Here is a 23,621-nt window from a genome sequence, read left to right as displayed (position 1 = left end):
AAATTAAGACCTACTATGGTCCAGGCAGAGTTCTAGGCACTAGAGATACAGCTACTTCCAAGACAAAATCTCTGTCCTAAAAGAAGTGACAATCAAAGAGAAGGAGAAATAGCTCTCTCCTTATCTAAAATAAAGCGAGCATAATGGTGGTAGAGAGGCTGGCATTTGGTTCCCCAGCCAGGTGTACTTTGAGCTAACAGAACTTGTAAACCCACTGATGCCTGCTTCTCTAGTAAGGAGTTCTGCTGGCAAGGGACATCTATAAGTAGAGCCAAGGCCTAAGGATAACTGGACTGTGGTATAGTATGCTGGGAAAGAAGAGTCAAGTAGATAGGATCCTTACCTTCCTTGGGACCCAGTGGTCCTGGAGTGTGTGGAAAAGAATCTCCACCATTTCTGTGCTCTAAAAGAGGACGTCCAAAGTGACAATGAAAAGGGTTAGGCTGCCCCTTTCCAAGAGGGATGGACATATTTATCCAAAAAGTTAAAATATATAAACAATCAATTTGTTATTTATGGTTGCATCAGTGTTTTAAACTGTTCAAAGTATTGATCAGAATTTTTGAAATAAGACATCAGTCTAATAAAACGTGTGTCTATCATGTATCCATAAAGATTTAATTAGTGGTGGATATTGAATTACTCAGATTTTCTTATACTGGAACTAGAATGTTAAAGTGTAAGAGCATAGCTGTACCTGAACTGTTTTTCCTGATTTTTTTTTTTTTTAGCAGACAAAACAACTTACTAGAAACTGAAATACATAAGAGAAAATGAGGCTCATGTGCTATTGAGGGATGCAACCAAAATTTCATCATTCCTCTTGTAAATGTGTGGTCAAGACTTCTCCAGAATGAGATAATTGCTGCAATGCTCATCAGTTTGTAGTGCATGTGCTAGATCCAAGCTACACACAGCGCCAACCCAGCTGCAGACAGTCTGAACAGACAAGCCGAAGTCTTGTTTGTGTGTGGAGACACGTATGATTTCATTTTGTCAGATCATATTTTTATTGATAAAATATGAAATCTATTCCAAAAAGCTATGTAAAAAATGTTTATTTTGCTAAACACTGGTTCAGTGGGAAATGCTTAATAAGCATATACATTTATCTCATAAGACCAATTATGACTAAAAGTAATATCTTATAAGAAAAACATTTTACTCAGAACAACCTAAGAAGAAAGATGCTTTTTTAAAAAAATTAGTAATACCAGTTGTAATCTATAAATCTGTTAAACTTTTACAAAATGGATTTTAAAGTGTGTTACAGTTCTTGAAGACCCAAGAAGTAGGTCTTGGGCCCACCCCAGCTTTGTGTGAGTGGTTTGATGTCTGTGTAGGAGCTGTGTGATCTGTGGTGGGGGCCCTGATCTCTCAGTTATCTTGACCTATAAAATGAGATTGATAATCTCTATGCTGTAAAGTAATTGTCAAAATTAAGCAATTTCGTACAACAGAATCTAAGACATATCTAATGCATACCTTGAAGTTAAATAGTTAGCAATTAGCATGTTCCCTTCCTCTTCCATTAATATCCACAAGAAGAAATTTTCTGCCTTTTCTTTGTGAATAGCCTGAGGTTTGTTGTTGTTATGGCTTCTGGATGCTCTGACATTAGCTAGCCAAGGTGAACTCTGTGGACATTTCCAGTTATCATCTTGGAATATGTTTACTCATCCATTCAGTCAAAGGTATGGGCTGCTCTGAGTCTTCTAGCAGATTTGATGACAGCACAACTTGTAAGATCAGGTCTTACAAGGGATTTATAGTGAGGAATTCAGCTTCTCTTCTCTGGTGTGTCGAGTACCTAAAATTATAGCTTTCTTGTTTTTATAAGTGTACATTTTAAATTTATATGTAGGGTTTTCTTTCAACAGGTGTCATGGTATTCTGAACTGACTAGAAAGATTCGTGATCATATTCTCAGTGCCAGAAATTAAATCAGTAAAATGCTTTAATGTATTGATGTTTTAATTTTTTAACCTTAAGTGCTACTAATAACCCCCTTGTCCTGTCTTATTAGAAGAAGGGACTTGACTAGGTTTTGCTAGAATTTTGCTATATTTTTTGCTCTCCTGTAGTAAAATGAGTGTGGCAGCCTCCAGGAACAGTGTTTTTTAAAACCACTGTTCAACACAGTAAAAACTTCAACTAAAATAGAATATTAAGGGGCAGGGGACATGTTCCTTCGGGCCACAAAATCTCAGGACAGTTTGAGGTATGCACTTAGTAAAGCTTACAAGATGCTATAGACAATTCAGCATCAAAATTGCCATATAAAATTATTGTTGTGAGGCATTCTGTTGATAGCTCATATTGTTAGAATTGCTAACAGATGGGAAAATAGATGAGTCAGGATACTGTATTAGCAATCCATATTTTTTTAATCACAGACCACTAATAAGGTCTGTAGCATCTGGGAGATTCATTTAAACAGTTGCTAGGAAAAGTTTGTTTTCCCAGTAAACATAGCAAACCTTGTACAAGATTTTCTTGATTGACTATTTGACAAGATGTGTTAACATTAGCATGTGAAGCTGCATCATTGTGGTAGTGCCTCATTTTTTTAAACGTAGGATTATTCCAGGAATTCATAGATGTATTGAGTCTTGATATGATAATACATGTATAAAAACTGTCTTTGTTATGTCTTATAAGTGAAGACTCTTAAGGAATCTTTTTTATAATTAGGACTCTTATTTCTAATGTGGCATCTGTGTGGTATATGTACATTTGTGGGCACATGTGTGTACCCTATGAACACATGTGCAGAAACCAGAGAAAAACATCAGGTATCCTCTATTGCTCCTTTCACCTTGAGATAAAAATCTCTCAACGAGGCGTTTGCTCCTATCTATAGCCCTTCCCAGTGCTGGGTGATAGGCACATTGCACCAACACTCAGCTTTTGTTACATGGGTTCTGAGGGTCAGATTGAGGTCCTCATACTTACACAGCACACACTCTTACCCACTGGAAGAACTTCAGTGTTATCACTTGAAAATGATATTTTAGATTCGGCTGGATATGTAGACTAAATTCTGAGTTTACTAGCAACTCTTCCTGATCAGTCATAAAGCAGTCTCTCCTTATTTATCATATTCAAAAATACTCTATTTAAATATTTAAAGTGTGAACTGTCAGATTATCAACAAATTGATTTAACCTTATATCATAACTTTCAAGTCACTTAGTTATTTGTACATCTGTTTTATGTAAAAGCTAGCAAATTAAAGTGTTAATTTGCATATCATATTTGCATTTTCTTTTTATAAGATACTGAGAAATTTAATATTTTTGGATATTGATCTTTCAGTCTCACCTACTGGATGAAATGTGATAATCCACCACTGCTATTAGTAAAATGAATTGTCAGAGCTAGAAGTCACACACCAAGCAACTAAATTTCAAAAAAAATGACATCTATTGAAGTAGTTTTAACTTTTAATTTATAAGCAAGTATCCATCCATGCAATTATTATTATTAAGAAGTTGGGATTTTTCTTTGAATCCTCATTTTAAAAGACGTAATAGCTGGGACAAGAAAGAAGGCTCCATTATGAAAGGTGCTTGTTTTCAAAGTCTGCTAGTCTGGGTTTGATTACCTAGTACCTATGTAAAGCCAGACACACAAAGTGCTGTATGTGTCTGGAGGTGATTTGTACTGGCAAGAGGCCCTGGAACACCCTCATATCCTCTCTCCCTCCCTTCTCTCTCTCAGATAAATAAATAAAAAAAATTTTTTTTTAAAGTAATCATTGAGAGATCTTAACCTACCAAGATGCTGAAGCTTAAAGAAGGGGACAATACTGCCTTTTGCTGAGATTCTGCTATCTATTCCATTTCAAATGACTGCTGTATAAAAATGTTTTGTTACGTACAGGATTTTCAACTCACTGGCCTTCATTGTTGAGTACTTAACACTCAATTTCCCTTTCTGCTCAGGTTGAAGACCTTGGGAGAATCTCTCATTAGCACACCCCATTTTTGGTGACTTCACATTTTTTTTAATTTTTTAATTTTTATTAACATTTTCCATGATTATAAAATATATCCCATGGTAATTTCCTCCCACCCCACCCCCACACTTTCCCATTTGAAATTCCCATTCTCCATCATATTACCTCCCCATTACAATCATTGTAATTACATATATACAATATCAACCTATTAAGTATCTCCTCCCTTCCTTTCTCTTCCCTTTATGTCTCCTTTTTAACTTACTGGCCTCTGCTACTAAGTATTTTCCTTCTCACGCAGAAGCCCAATTTTTTAATTCTCTGACAGTATTACATTAGTCACCATGGGCTCTGTCTGTGTAACATTTGCTATTTGAAAGCTTGACCATATATCCAGTGAAATTTCCTAGTGAGCAATTTGCACTTGTGGAATTAAGTTATTTGGCCTTTGATAGAATACAGTTAGCATGGTTCCACTCTCTTCTGCCATTTCCTCTTCTGTCTACCACTTTAAAACCACCTAAGAAAATCTATCATGGTTTAATGACAGACAGCAACACAGAATGTTATTTTAAATTTGAGATCTAATGAGTCAGGGAAGCATAACTTGAACAAGCTAACTCATATTTCCTTGGCTAAATTAAGCATGTTAGATAAGATATTTCTGAGGTTCTCCCTTGCTAGGAGTCATCCCCTCCCCAAAATTATATTGTTCTAATTGGATTGTGGGTTCCTGTGGGAGAAAAGTCCTCTAGTAGAGATGGGGGAGGGAGAGAGTTGAAAAGATAAATTTGGAATTTTCTCACACATTTAAATAAAATTGAGTACCAGTTATCGATATGGTATAATAGAGGGAACTGCATTTTACAGTGGCCCAGAGATTAGCTCTGCCATTAACCAGAAGTATAACTTTAAGCAAGCTAGTTCATATTTTCTCAGAAGTTTGACTAGATTATCCGAGATTTTCATTTGTACTTAATGAATGGTCTTTACCAATCCCATATATCAAAATGTGTTTTCTCAGTTTACTTGATCACAATTTTATGGAAATTGATTTCACGCTCTATCTTTATTAATATGTCTTTGATCCTGATATTTATGATTTCACATTTCCAGGAAGATATTTACTTCTGAATAGAAAACAAAAGCTTAGGTAATGAGTCGGCATTGCTCAGAAGGTCAGTCGCTTCACTGACTGCGTGTTCTGAAGATGCTCTGCCACTGCCTGCGCATATTCTTCCTCTTATAATATGATAGCCAGATTTAACCAAATATATGTAAATAACGTTTGTAAAAGTAGTTCTTCGTACTGTTAAGGCTTGAACATTTGAGTATCAGTTTTTTCTGCAGATCCTAGTTCATCTGTAAATTAAAACTCAATTTTATTAAATGGAATTAACCTAAAACATGTAAGAGCTATTTTTACTTAAGTTATTTTTCATATATTTGTTCACATACATATACAGTGAAGCTCACAGTATATGAATAGTGTAAATTCTATTCATATTCTACACTGCCAAATGTAGATCAAGGATTTATTTCTTAGACTCTAGTCTCTGGTTCAGGTCTGTATTTATTTTTGGAATTACTAAACTGATAGCAGTGACAGGAAACAATTTTGTGTTTATATACTATCAAAAGATGACTCAAGGGCTGGACAGCTTAGCGGTTAAGCGCTTGCCTCTGAAGCCTAAGGACCGTGGTTCGAGCCTCTATTCCCCAGGACCCACATTAGCCAGATGCACAAGGGGGCACACACATCTGGAGTTCGTTTGCAGTGGCTGGAAGCCCTAGAGCGCCCATTCTCTCTCTCTCTCTGCCTCTTTCTCTCTTCCTGTTGCTCTCAAATAAATAAATAAAAACTAAAAAAAAAAAAGAAAAAAGGTGACTCAAAAGTAACCTTTGTTTTCTGTAATAAAAAGAATAATTCAAGTTGATTTACTACAATCTGTGAACCTTGTAAACATAAAAATGCTAAAATATTTTTCATAAAGACTTTTATTTAGTAGATTTGATTGTGATGAAGGAAACTTTGGTCATAATATTACTAATATTTAACATAGAAAGCTCACTTTTTTCTTCTAGTTTTTTTTTAAATAGAAAAAGCCCTGGGTTTTAATTTGGATTCACATTGTATTTGTTTATTTTAATGTTTTTAATTTATTTATTTGAGGGGGGAAAGAAGCAGATAGAAAATGGTGCTACAGGTCCTCTAGCTACTGCAGACAAACTCCAGATGCATGCATACCTTGTACATTGGGTACTGGGGAATCAAACCTGGGTCCTATGGCTTTGCAGGCAAGCACTTTTAACTGCTAATCCATCTCTCCAGCCCTGGATTAGCATTTTTAAAGGGGTGATTGTAGATTGTATGATATTATATAGAGTCATTTTTATCATTCCCAGTCTCCATAAAATTTTATCTGGCCTGTGAATCTTTTTATTACTGAGACATTGATCAGTGCTGCTTTCTAAAATTTCAAAAATGTCACTTCTGCCATATTTTCCACCCAAAGCATTTTTTATGCCTAAAGGAGACATGATGACAATAGAAGCCAAGTGCTAGCTATGTAGCAGTAGCACTCAATCAGTAAAAAAATTCTGCCAGTTGATCTCACCACTTTTCTATACAATATGATACTCTGGAGTTATTTAGAAACCTACCAATATTTATGTTCTATTAATAAAATCAAAAGAGCATCTATTATGATTTAAATATTTAATATCTCCCAGAAAGATTTATATGCTGAAATTTTGGTCCCCAGCTCTTGAAAGGTGATTGGATCATGAAAGCCTGTCAGTCTGTAGATGAACTCAAAGCTAAATGAGGTATTAGGATGTGGGCCTTGGAGAAAAAAGATTACTGGAGTCTGAAGGATGTATCTTGGAAGAGCCCCTTACTCTCTGCTTTCTGGTCACCATGAGGCCTCACCATGGGCCCAGAAACACAAAGCTAAATGGTCATGGACTGCAGCCTCTAAAATAATGAACAAAAATAATTCTCCCATCTAGTTGTTTCTCAGGTATTTTGTCACAGTAGCCACAACTGACTTAACATAGCCTCTGAGTACAAATGCCAAGGTTTGGGGATTATGTTCTGTTGGACACCAAGATGAGGGAGGAAATTGCCTTGCCCTCTATATTGGTCAACTGATTGAGGGTTTCACTTGTAGCTGAAACGTTGATGAGTCTCTGTGTCTGTATCTTTAACCTGTATCTTCCTCCTGGCCTTCCACACCCCAAGTTAACAGTCTGATGGTTCCTTGATGTTACCTCCATACCTTCCTCATACCTCAAATTCACTGGAGCTAAAGTCAGATTTATTAACTGCCCTACCTTACTGATGGAATCAAGCTCTACCCCATTACCAGACTTGTCCTTCACATTTCCTTTTTCCTGACTTTCACAGTCAGCAGAGAAACCCTGATTGGTCTACTTCTCCATCTCTCAGATTCCTCTCACTTTCCGCTGTCCCATTTCAAACCTCATCTTCTCACTAGATTGCTACAGTGGCCTGCTGATGGGTCTCCCTGCACCATTTTTTTTTTCTCTTCATTGCAATCTATTTTCTTTACCTGCTGTTAAAAGATACTTTCATAAAGTTCATATGTGATTATGTCACAGCTAGCATTTCTCTCTTGTCAAAGAAAATTTGCAGCAGTTGCCTGAAACCTTTATCCATCTTGTTTTACCCTTTCTGTCCTGCTCTTTTTCTCAAAGGCTCTTCTCAAATCTCAGCAACATCTCCAAAGATGACATATTTGTGTATCGTGTATGTTTCTGTTTATACTGTTTTTGCCTTACCTATGCTCCTGTTTCTTGACTTACTCATATGCCAGTGAGTTATCTGTGTGTGCTCCTGCTTTGCCACCTAGATTGCAGACTTAAAAGAGTGTTTTATTCATTCTTATGTCTATAGTGCCTGGTCCATAGAAGATCCCAATAACTGTTTTCACAAAGGAGTCCTCTAAAGTTCTCTTAAGAGCCTCTCTGAAGACATAGCTAAATATAAAGTTTATGTGGAATTCAGATGTCCTGTACCCTCAACCTGACACAGCCCAATACAAAATCAGATTTCATATCAACACTAGAAATAGCAGGCTTCATCCTATCCCTACACCAGGCTTCCATTCACAACCAGTTATTCTTTAGTGTAATGCCTTTTATTATTTCATTGCTTTTCTAGTTCTCAGATAAACAGACTTGATATAGAAATAAAAGAGTATGTATTGATAGTAAGACAACTCCTTCAAAGGGACATTTTTAAAAGGAGAAAATATATGGCACAGATTAGTTACACACACACACACACTAGTGACTTGTCTTCAAAGAAAGATTTTTTTCAGAAGCTATGTTCTCTGCTTTAGAAAACAGCTTATTCTGTAAAAATACTAAAGATTTCATGTTCAAAGTGATTGAGACTAAATATTATCATGTATAAAATTATGATTCAGGTACTTTATTAATTTACTTTAAATGAAACATCCAGTTCCTTAACAATTTCAGATAATAATTCTCTAACATCACAGACCTATTTTTTGCGAATTTTACATATTAAAATTATAAAAATCTATTAGAGGAGATGTTTCTTCTTTTCTTGAATTCAACCCAATATAATATTTATAAGGTACTGTTGGTTTGCCCCATTAAAGTAAGTATAAGACACTCTAAACTTGCATTAAGCTATTACCTTACTCTTAATGCAAGAAATTTTAAAGTAATATGAATTATATGATATTTTATTCCTGATCTTAAGTTGACCCATTCTTTCAAGTCATTTGTTCTTACTCCTATCTACTTTTATGTCATGTTTTATTTATTCTACTTATTTATTTGAGAGAGATAAAGCAGCAGATAGAGAATGGACACCTCAAGACCTCTAGCCACTGCAAACGAACTCCAGGTACATGCACCACCCTGTGCATCTGGATTACATGGGTACTGGGGAATCAAACCCTGGTCCTTTGGCTTCGCAGGCAAGCGCCTTAACCACTAAGCCGTGTCTTCAGCCATTACATCATGTTTTTAACAGGACAGTTAGATAGTTCCCATGAGAGTATACACTGCCTAAAGTCTAAATATTATATGTACTTTCTGGAGTGAGACATGAACCTTACACATAATTAAGTTAGGAAACACATTTAGAATCAAATACTAAGTTGTAGTATTTATATTGTGAGTATAATGTAGAAATTTTGAGAAGGGGAAGACTGACATAAACGGAAGTAAAAATCACGTTTTAAAGAACACTAAGGCAGAATTGGATCGTTTATAAATGCTGCTGGGTATATCTTTCCCAAGGCAGTGTCCCTCTGTCCACATCAGCCCTTCAGTTCCATATCACCTGTTGATGCAGTGCAGAGAGTTCTAAGCTTTCCTTTGGTTTATTTATCTCCACAGTGACTTGAACAGAACTGAGCATACAAGAGTGATTAATACCTGTGTTTAAACTAAGTGCAGAAAATATGTAACACTGTGAGTTATATGCAAATTCATGTTCTAGCATAGTATGAAAATCTGGGTTCACTGGGCATTCAAGCGGCTGGAACAGGAGGAATGTGAATTCGAGGCCGGCCCAGGCAGTACAAGCAGTCTGAGCGCAGTCCCGTGGCTGCATTCGACACACGGCCACCGAGTAACAGAGCTGACCGTGCACGCCCTAGAGGTGCTCCTGCCCCAGTGTGAATGGTGTTCACCTTCCAGGTCTTCTTCCAAACGCCTGTGCACACCTTCCTGCCACACTGCTGTTCCTAAAAATATTTTTAGAACTTCTGTTTTGAATTTCCTGAGAGGCTGTGACTCACTCTTCTCAGTAGCCTCAAATTCGTTTCAGGCTCAGTGTGGATTTAATGGTCTGGGGAAGCAGGAGTCACTTAGGGCTAGGGATGGTGAGCAAAGTGGGGTTTAGCTGAGAAATGCTATTTTAGGTACTATTTTTGGTGACTGTAAGTAATGAGAGTGTTTCCTAGCTTGACTCAGAAAATAATCAGACAGGTGTCTTCTTTAAACAAAAATTAAACTGCAGGTTTTATCATTTTCAAAATACCAAGTTTTACTCTTCTCATATAATTTTCTTGCCCCAGAATTGATTATGGGTCAACTATCCAGGCCCCTCTGGGCCTGTCCACTCTTATTTCCACAGACCCCCCATTCTGAGGTCTTCGTTCTCTGTGTTTCAACTCAATGGAGCAGGGCCTCTTCCTTCGGGCCAGTGCTGCCTTTCCTCGTCCTTGCTCCTCAGTCTCCATCGCCTGTGTGCCATTGAATTTATGCTGAGGCTCCTTTCTTTGGGAGGAGAAAACTTTCAAGAAAATGGACACTCTCCCCAGGAAAACACACACAAAAGTATAAAATTGTGAGCTAGGTGTAGTGGCGCATGCCTTTAATCCCAGCACTCAGGAGGCAGAGGTAGGGGGATTGCCATGAGTTCGAGGGCCACCCTGAGGCTACATAGTAAATTCCAGGTCAGCCTGGGCAGGAATGAGATCCTGCCAAAAAAAAAAAAAAGGATAAACTGTGCATGAGCAGCTTGTCCATGACTCAGGCCCAATTCACTGCAATCTGCATTGCACAGTAGGGCTCTGCTGACTGGTATCTTGCCTCAAACCTTCAGTATTCACCCTTTTAACTCAATTCTAAGTTTCTAAAGAAAGACATGGTTTCTGGGATTTTTAAAATGTTAATAAGATAAAAGCTTGCTACATTAGGTGTATATTACCAGGCATCCTATAGCCTCAGATAGCATCCCTCAAATGTGTTTTTCAGGAGATAATCCTTATCTTTCTATTTTGACAAATAAGTTCAAGAAAGCTCAGGATGCCATTGAGCCTGGTATAGCAGAGCAGATTTTATCCCTCTCATACAGATTACATGAAGCTTCTTTCCTGCTGTTACATAGAAAAACAGTTAAAGAACATGATGTTGTCTCTGTAAATCAGAAAATCAGACTGTACTGTATATAGCAAACATTTCACAGTCACTGCATTTTCACTTTGGCTCAGCCATATCAGAGCTGCTCAGCACAGTTGGTACCAGATTTTGTTTATTTTGAACCATAAAGATAAACTCTATGGAGACGCCAGGCCTGGTGACACATACTTAGATTACCAGCACTTGGGAAACTAAGGCAGGAGGATCAGGAATTCAAGGCCAGCCTAAAGCACATATACACGTAATATACTTAGGGAAAACACTATTCAGGATAATGTCATTTTCAGTTTAGCTGAATGCTGAAAGTTTAAGAATTTGATAAAATGGAGGATAGAACTGTTAATCAAACCTTTATGCAACCTTGCTCGGTTCTTCGAAGATTGAGCACTGATGGTTTCCATGGCATACCATAGCTGGCCACGCATGCAAGATTGGAGGGATATCCCAAGAGCAGCTCCTTAGTGTCTGCTTTCGACCATAGCGAAATGGTCTCTGCTTTTGTCAGACGCATGTCATCATCATCTTTTTCTCATGTGCTTTTCCCTATTAGCAGAAGCTTCAAGTGTTTTGTTACAGAGTGCTTCAAGTTCTTGTAAAGTGTGGCTTGTGGCTTCTTTGGGAAAGGAATTCCTGTTTTAATTGTTGAATCATGCTTCAAAAATGATGCGAATAATTTCCTGAAATAGTTTTCCAACGCTCATTAGACTTCAACTTCAAAAATTGATAGATTGTGGATAATTTTATTACATTACTATCTTTGTTTTTTTTTTCCTATATCTAGTTAAAAAATCTAAGTTTAGAAGAACTACAGATGCGGTTAAAAGCACTGGACCCCATGATGGAACGAGAAATAGAAGAACTTCGTCAAAGATACACTGCGAAAAGACAGCCCATTCTGGATGCGATGGATGCTAAGAAAAGAAGGCAGCAAAACTTTTGAGTCTAATATCTTCCCTGTTTAATAGTTACTCTGGAGACCAAGAAACCACTAAGAATTGATGGAGTATTATGATTTGTTAATCCCTGAGATGTGTGCTCTACAACTTTGCCAAGGTCAAAAACTAATGATGGTGCATACCTAGATGAATTCCCAAAAGGCAGGATTTACAGTTGCATCCACTCTGTTTTCATTTCAAAGTGATGAGAACAATAGAAATGTGTTGTTTTTCTGTCAGCTGTTATGCCAGCAACAAACTGGTCTAAAATGAAGGCTGTGTTTTGAGACTTTGAAAATCCAAAGCTATTGTTTAATTGTACAGCACTGAAGACCTTACAGTAGACAATTCCTGTCTAGAAACCTATTTATTGTAGCCCCTGAGGTAGATTTATTTATTTATGCCGTTTCACTTTTTGTTTTTTAAAGACAAGATCAAGATAGTTTGGGGAAGGCAGGAACATATCACTACGAGATAGTGCACAACCAAATGATACTTTAAGCTGGGGGCTTTGGGGACACATTCCTTGATTTCCAAGACAGTTTTCCAGTAGAAACAAAGCAATAATAGCAGTAGTGCCCAAATGGACTAGACAATTTTTATAATAAAGCAATAATTCCATGTTTACCTTCCTAAGTATTAATTTCTTGATTTTGATACGTGGTATAAATAAAACCATATCTTTAGGTTAAATAGTATAAAGTTTAAAACCAAAGAAATCAGTGGAACCCTTGAACAACAAAAACAAAGTATAACAGATATTTTAAATGAAATGAAACCTTAAGACAAATGTAAGTTGTTAATATTTTTCATACAAAGCTCTGATAGCTAAACTGAATTAAACTATAATAATCTCATTAAATTTACTCTGTGAAATGTGCTCTGTTATCACAGGACTTTTTTATTGATTTCATTTCTTTCCTGGGAATTGGTAAACATCATGTGCCTGATGGAGAGAAAACATTTGTACTGAACTGTGCAAGCCTTGGGGACAGAAAAAAAAAATATTTTAAAACCATTAAAAAGAAGTTCATTTCTAAGCTGAATGAACATTTGTATAATTGAACTGGGACCAGTCATTTCCTAAGCTACATATGGCCATCTTGAGTGTGTTTGTTCTTTTTTGTGTTAATTACTCTGTGTAAGTCATGAAGACAAATAAATTTTGTTGTACCACCCTGCACATTTCATCTCTGAATCTTTTTTAAACTTCCTGACCTGCATGTGTCTTCTCCAAGTAAAGAAGGCATATTGACAAGACGGCCTCTGTGGTGCATTACTCATAACCCAGAGGCTTCAGTGGCTTCCTATAGCATAGGCCCATCCCAGCTTGGCAGGGTACCTGCTGCTGGAACCCTCACCCAGGAAAACACTGATGCAGCGTGCATGCTCACCATCAGAAGTCCCCCTCCCCCATGCTCCCTCCAGCCCATGTTAGCATGGCACAGCCAGGTGTCAGGACAAGTCACCTGGCCATGCCTACTTTCCAGAGAATGGGGGATGAAGCCTTCCATGTTGCTGGGGTTTCCCAGTATCCACCACAGAAAGCATGCCATATCTAGAAAGTGTCTGTTCCTTTCTGAACGTGCATTGTACCCACAGTAATGCCTTCAGGTGACATTTGTTTTGGCTCTATTGAGTCCTTACTAATAGTAGATTAGGAAAGTGGTAAGAAATATTGGAAAGTATATGAGTAGAATTTAAAAATGAGATAGCTTTCTAAAAGATTTGCTTTGCACACTCAGGAGTTCTGTATAATACATTAATGTTTGCAATTTATTGTTCCAGGTAATCTTTATTGGAACTTGGGACACTGATAAGTTATCAACTCAGATACTATCCTGATTCACTTCCTTAAATTGCTTGTATTTTCACCAGCCAATACCTTGCCTGATATGATAGAATCACATAACTGATTTGCTGTCATCTAAACATGATCTATATCTATTTATATATGCACAAGAACATGCATTTAAAGAATTAGTAGCAATGAGTATTGCTTTACTTCAGAGCTATATAAAATGAGTCAAAACATTTTAGCATAATCTATCGTAATTTTTTCCCTGTTTTCACAGTCTCTGTCCCCACCCCATAAAAGGAATTTAAATTCTGAAGAATGACAAGCCATGAAAGAAACCATTATATCTGGTGAATCCTTGATTAATCACAATGCTGAAGAAAAGTAATGTTCTTGTTATTTTCATGAATCTAAGAAGAAACCTTTTATTTTGACCTTACTTGCTAAGAATTTTCCAAAAATAAGTAAGCATACTTTCTGCATGCCCCCATTCTTTAATATACACAGTATTGTGAATGTAATTGACGCTAATGAGTCAAGGTCTCGTTTTATTGGAAAGCTTGCATTATTATGTACATTGTCCTATAGATGACACCATTTTTTGTTTGATTAGTGGGCTTAGATGACTGCAGGCTTACAGTATGTTATCACAGTTTATTTTACCATAAACAACTATGGTTCAAAATATGAGCTACTTTATCCAATATAAATTGGAAAAGGAAATGTATTTAAGTGGATTTCAAAATAATGACAGGTCTTATTGGAGGTGTCAGACACTGTGCTAAACAACCTTACATACATTACTTGTATACTTTTATATTTCTTCTTATTTACTGAATGACACCCCCAAGGTTTAAAACCCTGCTCTACTCACTGACAGATATGTAGCTCTTCTGATGGAAATTATATAATACATTAATGGGATGTTTTTAACTTAGTCACAGAAAATCTTTTCAAATTACTGACACGTTAGCATTCAATAGAAATGCTATTTTCGTTTCCTATCCTATATGTTAAAGATTAATGATTAAAATAGATCTTCAAAATACTGATATTCTAAATACAACAGATTGTTTAATACTTGGAGTCACACTGTATTACTAAACTGTTATTAGATAAAGCACTTAATTAGGTATTTTGTCAGAATGCTGAGTGTTACTTGACTTGACAAGAAGCAACCTAATGAAGGAAGGGCTGATTTTCCTCTAAAAAGGAAAGGAAAGGCTTAGAAAGAGTAAATAGGATCACACTCCAAGTTAATGCCAGTATGGCTTTAACCTTGCATCAGTCTGTCTCCAACTCCGCTTTCTTCTAGAGCATATAACCTAATAAACACAAGACACCTGATTCTAGAATGTTGGACAGTTTGCTAGACCTGCCTACTGATCTGTTTTAGAGTCAGTGAAACTTAGGATTATTGTTAACTGATTTTACCTTTCACACTTCAATGGTATCTCCATTTCCTGAAATGGCATCCTTTCCATATGTAGGGCAGAAACGCAGGCTGTATTGACCAGGCTCCTGGGATGACTTACACAGAAGAACCTTTGCCTTCATTGTAAGGATGCGTGTGGAGTTGTTATTCTTTGAACGCTATGGTTTGTTTTTAAGCTATCGTGTGTTCTATTCTGTCCCTTACCACTTTTTCTTTTATAATGAGTAGTGAAAGCAGCCTGGTCTGAGAAGTTCAGTGACCTGAGTTTGAATCCCAGTTTTTCATTGTCCTGGGCAAAAATAACCAAGCAGGACTTCAATTTCTTTATTTGTAATAAATGCAGAAAGTGTGATGATCAGATAGATGTTCTACTACATTTAAAATATTTAGCAAAGTTTCTAGCATAGGACACAGAGCTACTAAGAAATAAACTTTTAGCCCTTTTCAGTTAAGTGCATTATTTCTGCAAGAATAAAACAGGGGAACTCTATTTGTGGATAAGAGGCAAATTTATTGCTATTTCTAAAGTGAAATAGATTCTTCTAGAACCCAGATATTTTCTCTTAAGGGCCCACTTTTTAATTTTTTTTTATTTATTTATTTATTTATTTATTTATTTATTTATTTATTTGGTTTTCAATGGTAGATTCTCACTCTAGTCCAGGTTGACCTGGAATTCAGTATGTAACCTCAGGTTGGTCTCAGACTCACAGTGATCTTCCTACCTCTCAGCCTACCAAGTGCTGGGATTAAAGTGGTGCACCACCATGCCTAGCAGAGAGAATGGGCACCTCCAGCCAATGTAAAGGAACTCCAGATGCATACACCACTTTGTGCAACTGGCTTTACATGAGTACTGGGGTATCAAACTCAGGTTGTTAGACTTCATGAGCAGTCGCCTTAACTGCTGAGCCATCTCTCCCGCCCTATACTCCATTTTTATGAACACTTTTTTCATACTTAAAACAGCTTAGCTTAAATCTTGATTCAGGTGTCCTTTATAAACATAGGTGTTCTGAATGCTAGGTTCCCAGGTGTTGGAGCTTGGGGAATTAATACCTCCTGGAGGCAGTGCATTGTTGGGGGTGGGCTTATGAGTGTTATAGCCACTCCCCCATAGTAGTATTTAGCACACTCCCTGTTGGTTACCTTATGTGGGCTAAAGGGTGATGTCTGCCCTCTGATCATGCCATCCTTTTTCCCTGCTATCGTGGAGCTTCCCCATTGAGCCTATAAACCAAAATAAACCTCTTTTTTCCCACAAGCTGCTTTTAGTTGGGTGATTTCTACCAGCAATGTGAACCTGACTGCAACAAGTCATTTTAAGACTATTTTTCTACCATAGTGATTATTGTTAGAGCTGTATCTAAAGCATGACTTGTGATGATGCTTCTGGAAATTTTATGATCCTAAAAAATTTTTTTCACTAAAGCCTTAGCATTCCTGGTCCTTGTAAATCTTTATCCTCCTAAATTATGTAATTTACTTAGTTCCAATTTACTTTGGTTCTAGGAAACTCAAAATCAAGTTTATATTTTAATAGCTTTATAGAATTCTATTATCTGCATATCTATATTTTTCTGATCCTATATTTATGAAAACTAATCTTTTGGGGATTTTCATTATTATTATTATTATTATTATTATTATTATTATTATTGAGGTAAGGTCTCACTATAGCTCAGGCTGACCTGGTATTCATTCTGTAGTCCCAGGCTGGCCTCCAACTCACAGTGATCCTCCTACCTTTGCCACCCAAGTGCTGGGACTAAAGGTGTGCACCAACGTACCAGCTCTAAAAGTAGGCTTTTGAGGTATAAACCTAGAAGTATGAGTTCTCTCACTTAAAGTGACCTAGTTCTCTACCCTGTGATTTTTTAAATTTATTTTTATTTATTTGTTTGAGAGTAACAGACAGAGAAAGAGGCAGGAAGAGAGAGAATGGGTGTGCCAGGGCCTCCAGCTACTGTAAACGAACTCCGGATGTGTGCGCCACCTTGTGCATCTGGCTTACGTGGGTCCTGGGGAAATCGAACCTCAAACCAGGGTGCTTAGGCTTTACAGGCAAGCACTTAACCGCTAAGCCATCTCTCCAGCCCCCATGATCTGTTTTTATTTTCCATAAAGTTTTGTGAGAATCACCATGATGCACAGCATAATGATTGGGGGTCCAGAATCTGGAACACTGCTGGACTCTGCATGTGGGTGCATGCTCCTGGGGAAGGGAGAGCTCTAAGATATAAGATTGCAGTGTTTCAAATAACTCCTGTCCTTCCTCTTCCAGAAAGAACAAGAGGGGAAACCCCACAGTGCCCGTGGCCCTCACACCTCTAGTCCTATGTAAACAGAACTGTCTCAGGCTGATGAGGTAGTGTTTGCCAGCCCAGGGAACACAAAATGGAAGGCAAAAGGAAATTCATGTGTGTGTGTGTGTGTGTGTGTGTGTGTGTGTTTAGCATGACACAAATGTCAATTTAAACCAAAATTTACAAAGTAACGTCAGACCCCACATTTCCTTCTTTTAAAAGGCATCTGGAGCTACTGAGTTCTAAACTTTTCTAGTAGCAAACCTAGTGCCTGCCCATGTTTAAACCCTGCAACTAGTTAGTTGTCTTTTTTAAATTTGTGCACAATTTTACCAAGGCCACCTGTAGCTAGTTGAGTGGAAACTAAATAAGACCTGAGAGAAGGGCAGTCAGTTTCAAGTTTGTGAGTGTTCAAATGGTCCAGTGTGTGCCGAGCATGCTGGATGGGGCACGTCATGCAGTTGTGCATGTTCAGCCTTTCCATTTATTCCAGGCTATCTTTCCTTCCTGTTTAAAAAGGAAATATTCCTGGCAAGAATATTCAGATGAGAAGACATAATAGCTCTTGGACCAGAAGACCTTGTTAAAAAAAAAAAGAAAGAAAGAAAGATCCACTGAAGAATCAGAAATGCAGAAGTGTTTCATTTCTAATGAACCCAAGGGCAAATTTATGAATTCATTCTTTGTTGACCTCTCAAAACCTAGTTCAAAGTTATTTTTAGAACACTCCAGCTGTCAAGAATCATTTGATATGCCTAGGATGTGGCCTTTGATAGTAGAGCCTGCTCTGACTGGGCCACTGAACCTGAGCCATGCAAAGTTGCTGCAAGGATTTTCTATTTTGAGGGGAAATTAATTGATAACGCGAGTAGTGATTTGGGATATAATTTGAATTTGAATGAGTGTATTAACAAACATTTTCTTTTGATTTCTAGTACAAAACTATTTCAACTTCACACAAATCTAATGAGTTACTAGAGTTTGTTGTTGTTGTTGCTGCTGCTGCTGCTGCTGCTTGATGGATTCTGCTGGTTTACCCAGAACTCTGACATGGATCCAAAGCAGGGCAGCATATGTATTCAATATATAGCAGTATACACAGCACTCATCCACAGTGCTTTGTCAGTTCCTTTCCCACTGCTGTGAACAAATTCCTGAGCAAAAGCAACTTAGGGAAGGAAAGGGGTTCATTTGGCTTATAAAGATCCAGGGGGAAGGGCTGGAGAGATGGCTTAGCGGTTAAGCGCTTGCCTGTGAAGCCTAAGGACCCCGGTTCGAGGATTCCCCAGGTTCCACATTAGCCAGATGCACAAGGGGGTGCACGCATCTGGAGTTCGTTTGCAGTGGCTGGAAGCCCTGTCGCGCCCATTCTCTCTCTCTCCCTCTACCTGTCTTTCTCTCTATGTCTGTCGCTCTCAAATAAAGAAATAAAAAGTGAACAACAACAACAACAAAAAAGATCCAGGGAAATACCCTCCGTCATGGGGGAGAGGCACTGTGGCAGGAACAGGGAGGGTGAAACAGGAAAACGGGGGTCAAGCTTTGAAACCTTAAGGCTCACCCACAGTGAGCCACTTCCTCCAACAAGGCTGTACCTCCTAAAAGTTCCACAGCTTCCCAAACAACACCCCTAGATGAGGACTAAGTGCCAGGCATCGCACATTCAAACCATGACACTGGACATTTCTAACTCAGCTGAAAAGAAACAGTGGATTCTTCTAACAGAAATGGCCTATCCTTAACCTGTCCAACTTGAAGCAAAGCCATTTCTTCAGTCTGGAGGTTGTTACAACAGAAAGGAAAGCTTACCTCTAGTACAGATTGAGAGGTATCTGTGAAGCTCAGCACTAACTGCATAACAATGGGTGAGTTAACTCATTCCATCCTGTAAGTCTCGACTTCTTTATCCACAGGGGTTGGAGAGATGGCTTTAGCAGTTAAGGCATTTGCCTGCAAAGCCAAAAGATCCTAGTTTGACTCCCCAGGACCCACGTAAGCCAGATGCACAAGGGGCCACATGCATCTGGAGTTCGTCTGCACTGGCTGGAAGCCCTGGCACACTCATTCTCTCCCTCCCTCTCTCTCTCTCCCCCCCTCCCCCCCCCACTCCTCCCTCTTTCTCTCTCTCAAATATTTTTTTTTTTTTAAAGAAGGCCCACAGAACACTACCTGGCACCCAGTGACTATTGCCTTTATTATATAAACATCTGCTGTGCATCTACTGTGTACCATCTTCTACCCTGGTGGCATGGTCCCTGCCTATGGTGCTTAAAATCTTATGTCCCCCATAAACTCGTGTGTTTCGAATACTTGGTCCCCAGCTAGTGGTAATTTGGGAGGTGGCGCATTGCTGACGGAGATGTGGTTCTGAGAGCTGGCTTTGGGATGTTACAGCCCAGCTGCCCCTTGCCAGAGCTCAGCCCACTCTCATGCTGCTGCCATTTGTCTGCCGTGGTAAGGAGCGGTGTCCAGCCTCTGCTCATGCCATGTTCTCCCCTGCCTTCATGAAGCTTCCCCTCAAGACTGTAAGCTGAAATAAACCTTTGCTCCCACCAGCTTGTGGTCGGGTTCTGTCCCACCAACAAGGTCACTGCAACACAGCCCAGCTGCTTGAAGCCTGAGGCGTGGTCATGATTGCAGCAAGGAGATTAGTCTATGGAAATGAGAAGCTAGAAAGCCTCACTGAAGACAGATCATGGTGGTCTGAAGGCTTGGGAAGGCAGGAAAAGGAGAAGGGCAGTTGAGAGAGAGCAAAGCATGTAGAAAGGCACAGGGTGACACCTTTCTGTGTCTATGATGATGACACAGTGAAGCATGTATGGAAATTACACCAAAGACACTTTGCTTCTCAGTGTCCCAGAATTTAGAGGAGAGTCCACGGAATCATCACATGGTCTGATTTTGTTTTGTTTTTGTTTTTTATTTTCTCAACTCATTAAATATGTTCCAGATGAGTTTACTCCAAGTAATATCTGGTCTGTTTCTTGGTGCCAAGATCTGCCAGCCACACTCATCTGTGCTCACTTCTTGCCTTTCGTTTCCTAAGTGTCTAGAGACCATGATGTCTGCCGAGGTTTGCTGAAGTTGGGTGCTGCGTGGACGAGGGTAGACAGAGGTGGGCAGACAGCTGGGGAGCACCTGAGTAAACAGGCTTAAATCCAGATCTCCATATCAGTTCCCCTACTGTGTGTTCCAAGGAAAAAAGCTTATCTCATTTTTCCATCAGTTTTCACATGTTTCACTTTTGGATCAAATTAAGGGCTTCAAACATGCTAGGCCAGTGCTCTACCAATGAGCAGTACGCTCAACCCCCATTTTCCTTAAATTAAGACAATTTACAAAGGGGGAAACTATGGAGTGTAACAGAGTAGCACAAATTAGAAAAGATATATGGAAATGAAATGTAGAAAGACAATTGATCATATGCATGAAAAATCACTTAACATGAATTTGGTCTCAAGCTTCCTAGATGTCAAAGTGAATACAGAAACCAAAACAGTTGAACTATGCTGTCCGGTATGGTAGCCCCTGGAACAATGTGAACACTCCAAACTGAAAGGTGCTGTTAAGTTCTAAATACACATTAAAGGCTTGGTACAAAAATTCTATCAGGGCTGGAGAGATGGCCTAGTGGTTAAGTGCTTGCCTGTGAAGCCTAAAGACACAGGTTCAAGACTCAATTCCCCAGGACCCACGTTAGCCAGATGCACAAGGGGGCGCACTCTGGAGTTCGTTTGCAGTGGCTAGAAGCCCTAGCATGCCCCGCCCCCATATCTCTCTCTGCCTCTTTCTCTCTCTGCCTGTCACTCTCAAATAAATAAATAAAAATAAAACAAAAAAGTTTTTAAAAATTCTATCAATGTTTATTATGTATTTCTTACTGAAACACTATTTTGGATATGTTAAGTTAAAACATGTTATTCAGATTACTTTGGCCTTTTCTACTTTTTGGAATGTGGCCACTATAAAATTAGAAATTACCTATGTAGCTCACATTGTATCACTATTGGACAGTGAAAATCTATTAAATAACAGCATCCATCGACTGATGGATAAATGAAACATGGTGTATTCATACAGGTAAAATGACTCAACAATCAAAAGAAACAAAACAAAAAGGGTACAGGATTGGTAAAGGGGTGATGAGAATGTTCTAAAAGTGATTATAGTGATTGGTTACACAGCAGTAAATATAGAACAGACTGTAAAGTCCTAAGTATTAAAAAATGATACATTATATTCAACTGTATCATAACATGAACATAAAACCTTTTGAACTTTATCAAACCAAAGATAAAAGCATAAAACCCAACTGTAGGGAGCTTGGGAGATGGCTTAGCAGTTAAGGTGCTTGCCTGCAAATCCAAAGGACCCAGGTTTGATTCCTCAGGACCCAGATGCACAAGGTGGCACATGCATCTGGAGTTTTAAAAATAAACTATATGTATCAAGATAAGAAGCTAGAGAGATGGCTTAGCAGCTAAGCTGCTTGCCTGCAAAGCCAAAGGACCCAAGTTCAACTCCCCAGAATCCACGTAAGCCAGATGTACAAAGTGGCACATATGTCTGGAATTTATTTGTAGTGACTAAGGCCCTGGCACACCAATTCTCTCCCTCTTGCTCTCAATCTCTCTCCCTCTCACTCATAAATAGTAAAAGTAGGGATGGAGAGATGGCTTAGTGGTTAAGGCGCTTGCCTTCAAAGCCAAAGGACTCAAGTTCAAGTCCTCAGGACCCACATGAGCCAGATGCACAAGGGGGCGCACACATCTGGAGTTCGTTTGCAGTGTGGCTGGAGGCCCTGGCATGCCCATTCTCCCTCCCTCTCTCTCTCTCTCTCTCTCTCTCTCTCTCTCTCTCTCTCTGTCTGTCTCTCTGTCTCTCTCTCTCTCCCCTTCCCTCTACCTGCCTATTTCTGTATATCTCTCTCAAATAAATAAAAATAAAAATATTTTTAAAAATAAATAAAACTTTTGAAAAAGAGAAACATTGCTCTAAGGGCACCCATTGGACAGCACACCTTTACTATTCAGTGTAATATCAGCATTTAATTGTCAATATTCTCAGAATAAGCACAGGAATTTTCTCTGCTATATTTCCAATGATTACAATGCCAACTATGCTAATGGCTCCAAAATGCCTGCCTTCCTCTCAGGCTAATTACAATTGCATAAGCAAGCCTTCTTAAGGCCCTATGTGCATCTCAACTTAATGTCCAAAGACTCTTCCCCTGCCACCCTCTTTTGCCCACTTACCAGTGCTATAAACAAGGAGTACCTCCTTGACTCTGCATTGCCTTTCCCTCGCACCATTCTCATTCACACCATTGGCCAAGGCAGGCTTCCAAATCGTTCTTAAGTCTGCGTGTACATCCTTATTCTCCCTCCCTATCCCGCAGGCCTCCTCATCTCCCACTTGGACTGTAGCAGCCTCATGCCTAACTCAGCGGCAGGCCTGTTCTTAGACCAATCCCCTGCTGCCGCGATCCTAGAATGCCATGGATTTCCATCCTGTGCAGGATGGGGTGCGTGAAAGCAAATGGGGCCCAAAAGGAGGCCTTTCCTCCTCCTCACGTTTTGCATCTTGACACTCCCTCACTGACCCTCGTCTGCCAGGGCTCCTACCCCCCACTCCCCCACCCCCACCCCCACCCCCCTACCCCCCACCCCCCACCCCCACCCCGCCCCACTCACGCTGTCAGCTGAGCTCAGGGCCGTCTCTGCACACCCACATCACAATGCCTGAGCCTGCCTGGGGCTCTATACTACATACTTGTTTTCCTAGCTCCCTGACAACCATCAGCTGCCTGAGGGCCAAGACCACCCCACATTTTCCCTATCTCCATAACAACAGTGCAGGTCTCAACATATCAACACAGCGTTAGCTGAACACTGGATGTACCATAAGGTAGAAAAAAAAAATGTGATTTAAATTTTGAATCTAGGGCTGGAGAGATGGCTTAGCAGTTAAGCGCTTGCCTATGAAGCCTAAGGAACCCGGTTCGAGGCTCGATTCCCCAGGACCCACGTTAGCCAGAACACAAGGGGGCGCACGCGTCTGGAGTTCGTTTGCAGTGGCTGGAAGCTCTGGCGTGCCCAATCTCTCTCTATCTGTCTCTTTCTCTCCCTCTCTCTCTTGTCACTCTCAAATAAATAAATAAAAATTAACAAAAAAAAAAAAATTTGAATCTAGGCAAAAGGTTAAAGGTCCCAGAATTCAATTTTTAAGTGCTAAATACCTTTGCTTGACATGGCTC

General features: G+C 39.1%; 1 protein-coding gene across 2 annotated transcripts in view; it reads left to right on the top strand.

Annotated features, from left to right (window-relative positions):
* Positions 1–13,009, top strand: part of Stk3 (serine/threonine kinase 3) — a 350,209-nt gene extending 337,200 nt beyond the window's left edge. For both annotated transcript variants that reach the window (XM_045144344.1, XM_045144343.1), the window contains one exon: positions 11,673–13,009. In XM_045144344.1, the coding sequence (XP_045000279.1) occupies positions 11,673–11,831 (159 nt within the window). In that variant the 3' untranslated portion in view covers positions 11,832–13,009. The remainder of the gene's footprint in view (positions 1–11,672) is intronic.
* The last annotated feature ends 10,612 nt before the right edge of the window (positions 13,010–23,621 follow it).

Source organism: Jaculus jaculus, chromosome 2 (genome assembly GCF_020740685.1).
Source record: "Jaculus jaculus isolate mJacJac1 chromosome 2, mJacJac1.mat.Y.cur, whole genome shotgun sequence".
In the NCBI taxonomy this organism is placed as follows: Eukaryota; Metazoa; Chordata; class Mammalia; order Rodentia; family Dipodidae; genus Jaculus; species Jaculus jaculus.
Note: the sequence above shows the minus strand (reverse complement) of the source record. Positions and strands in the feature narration are given on the sequence as shown.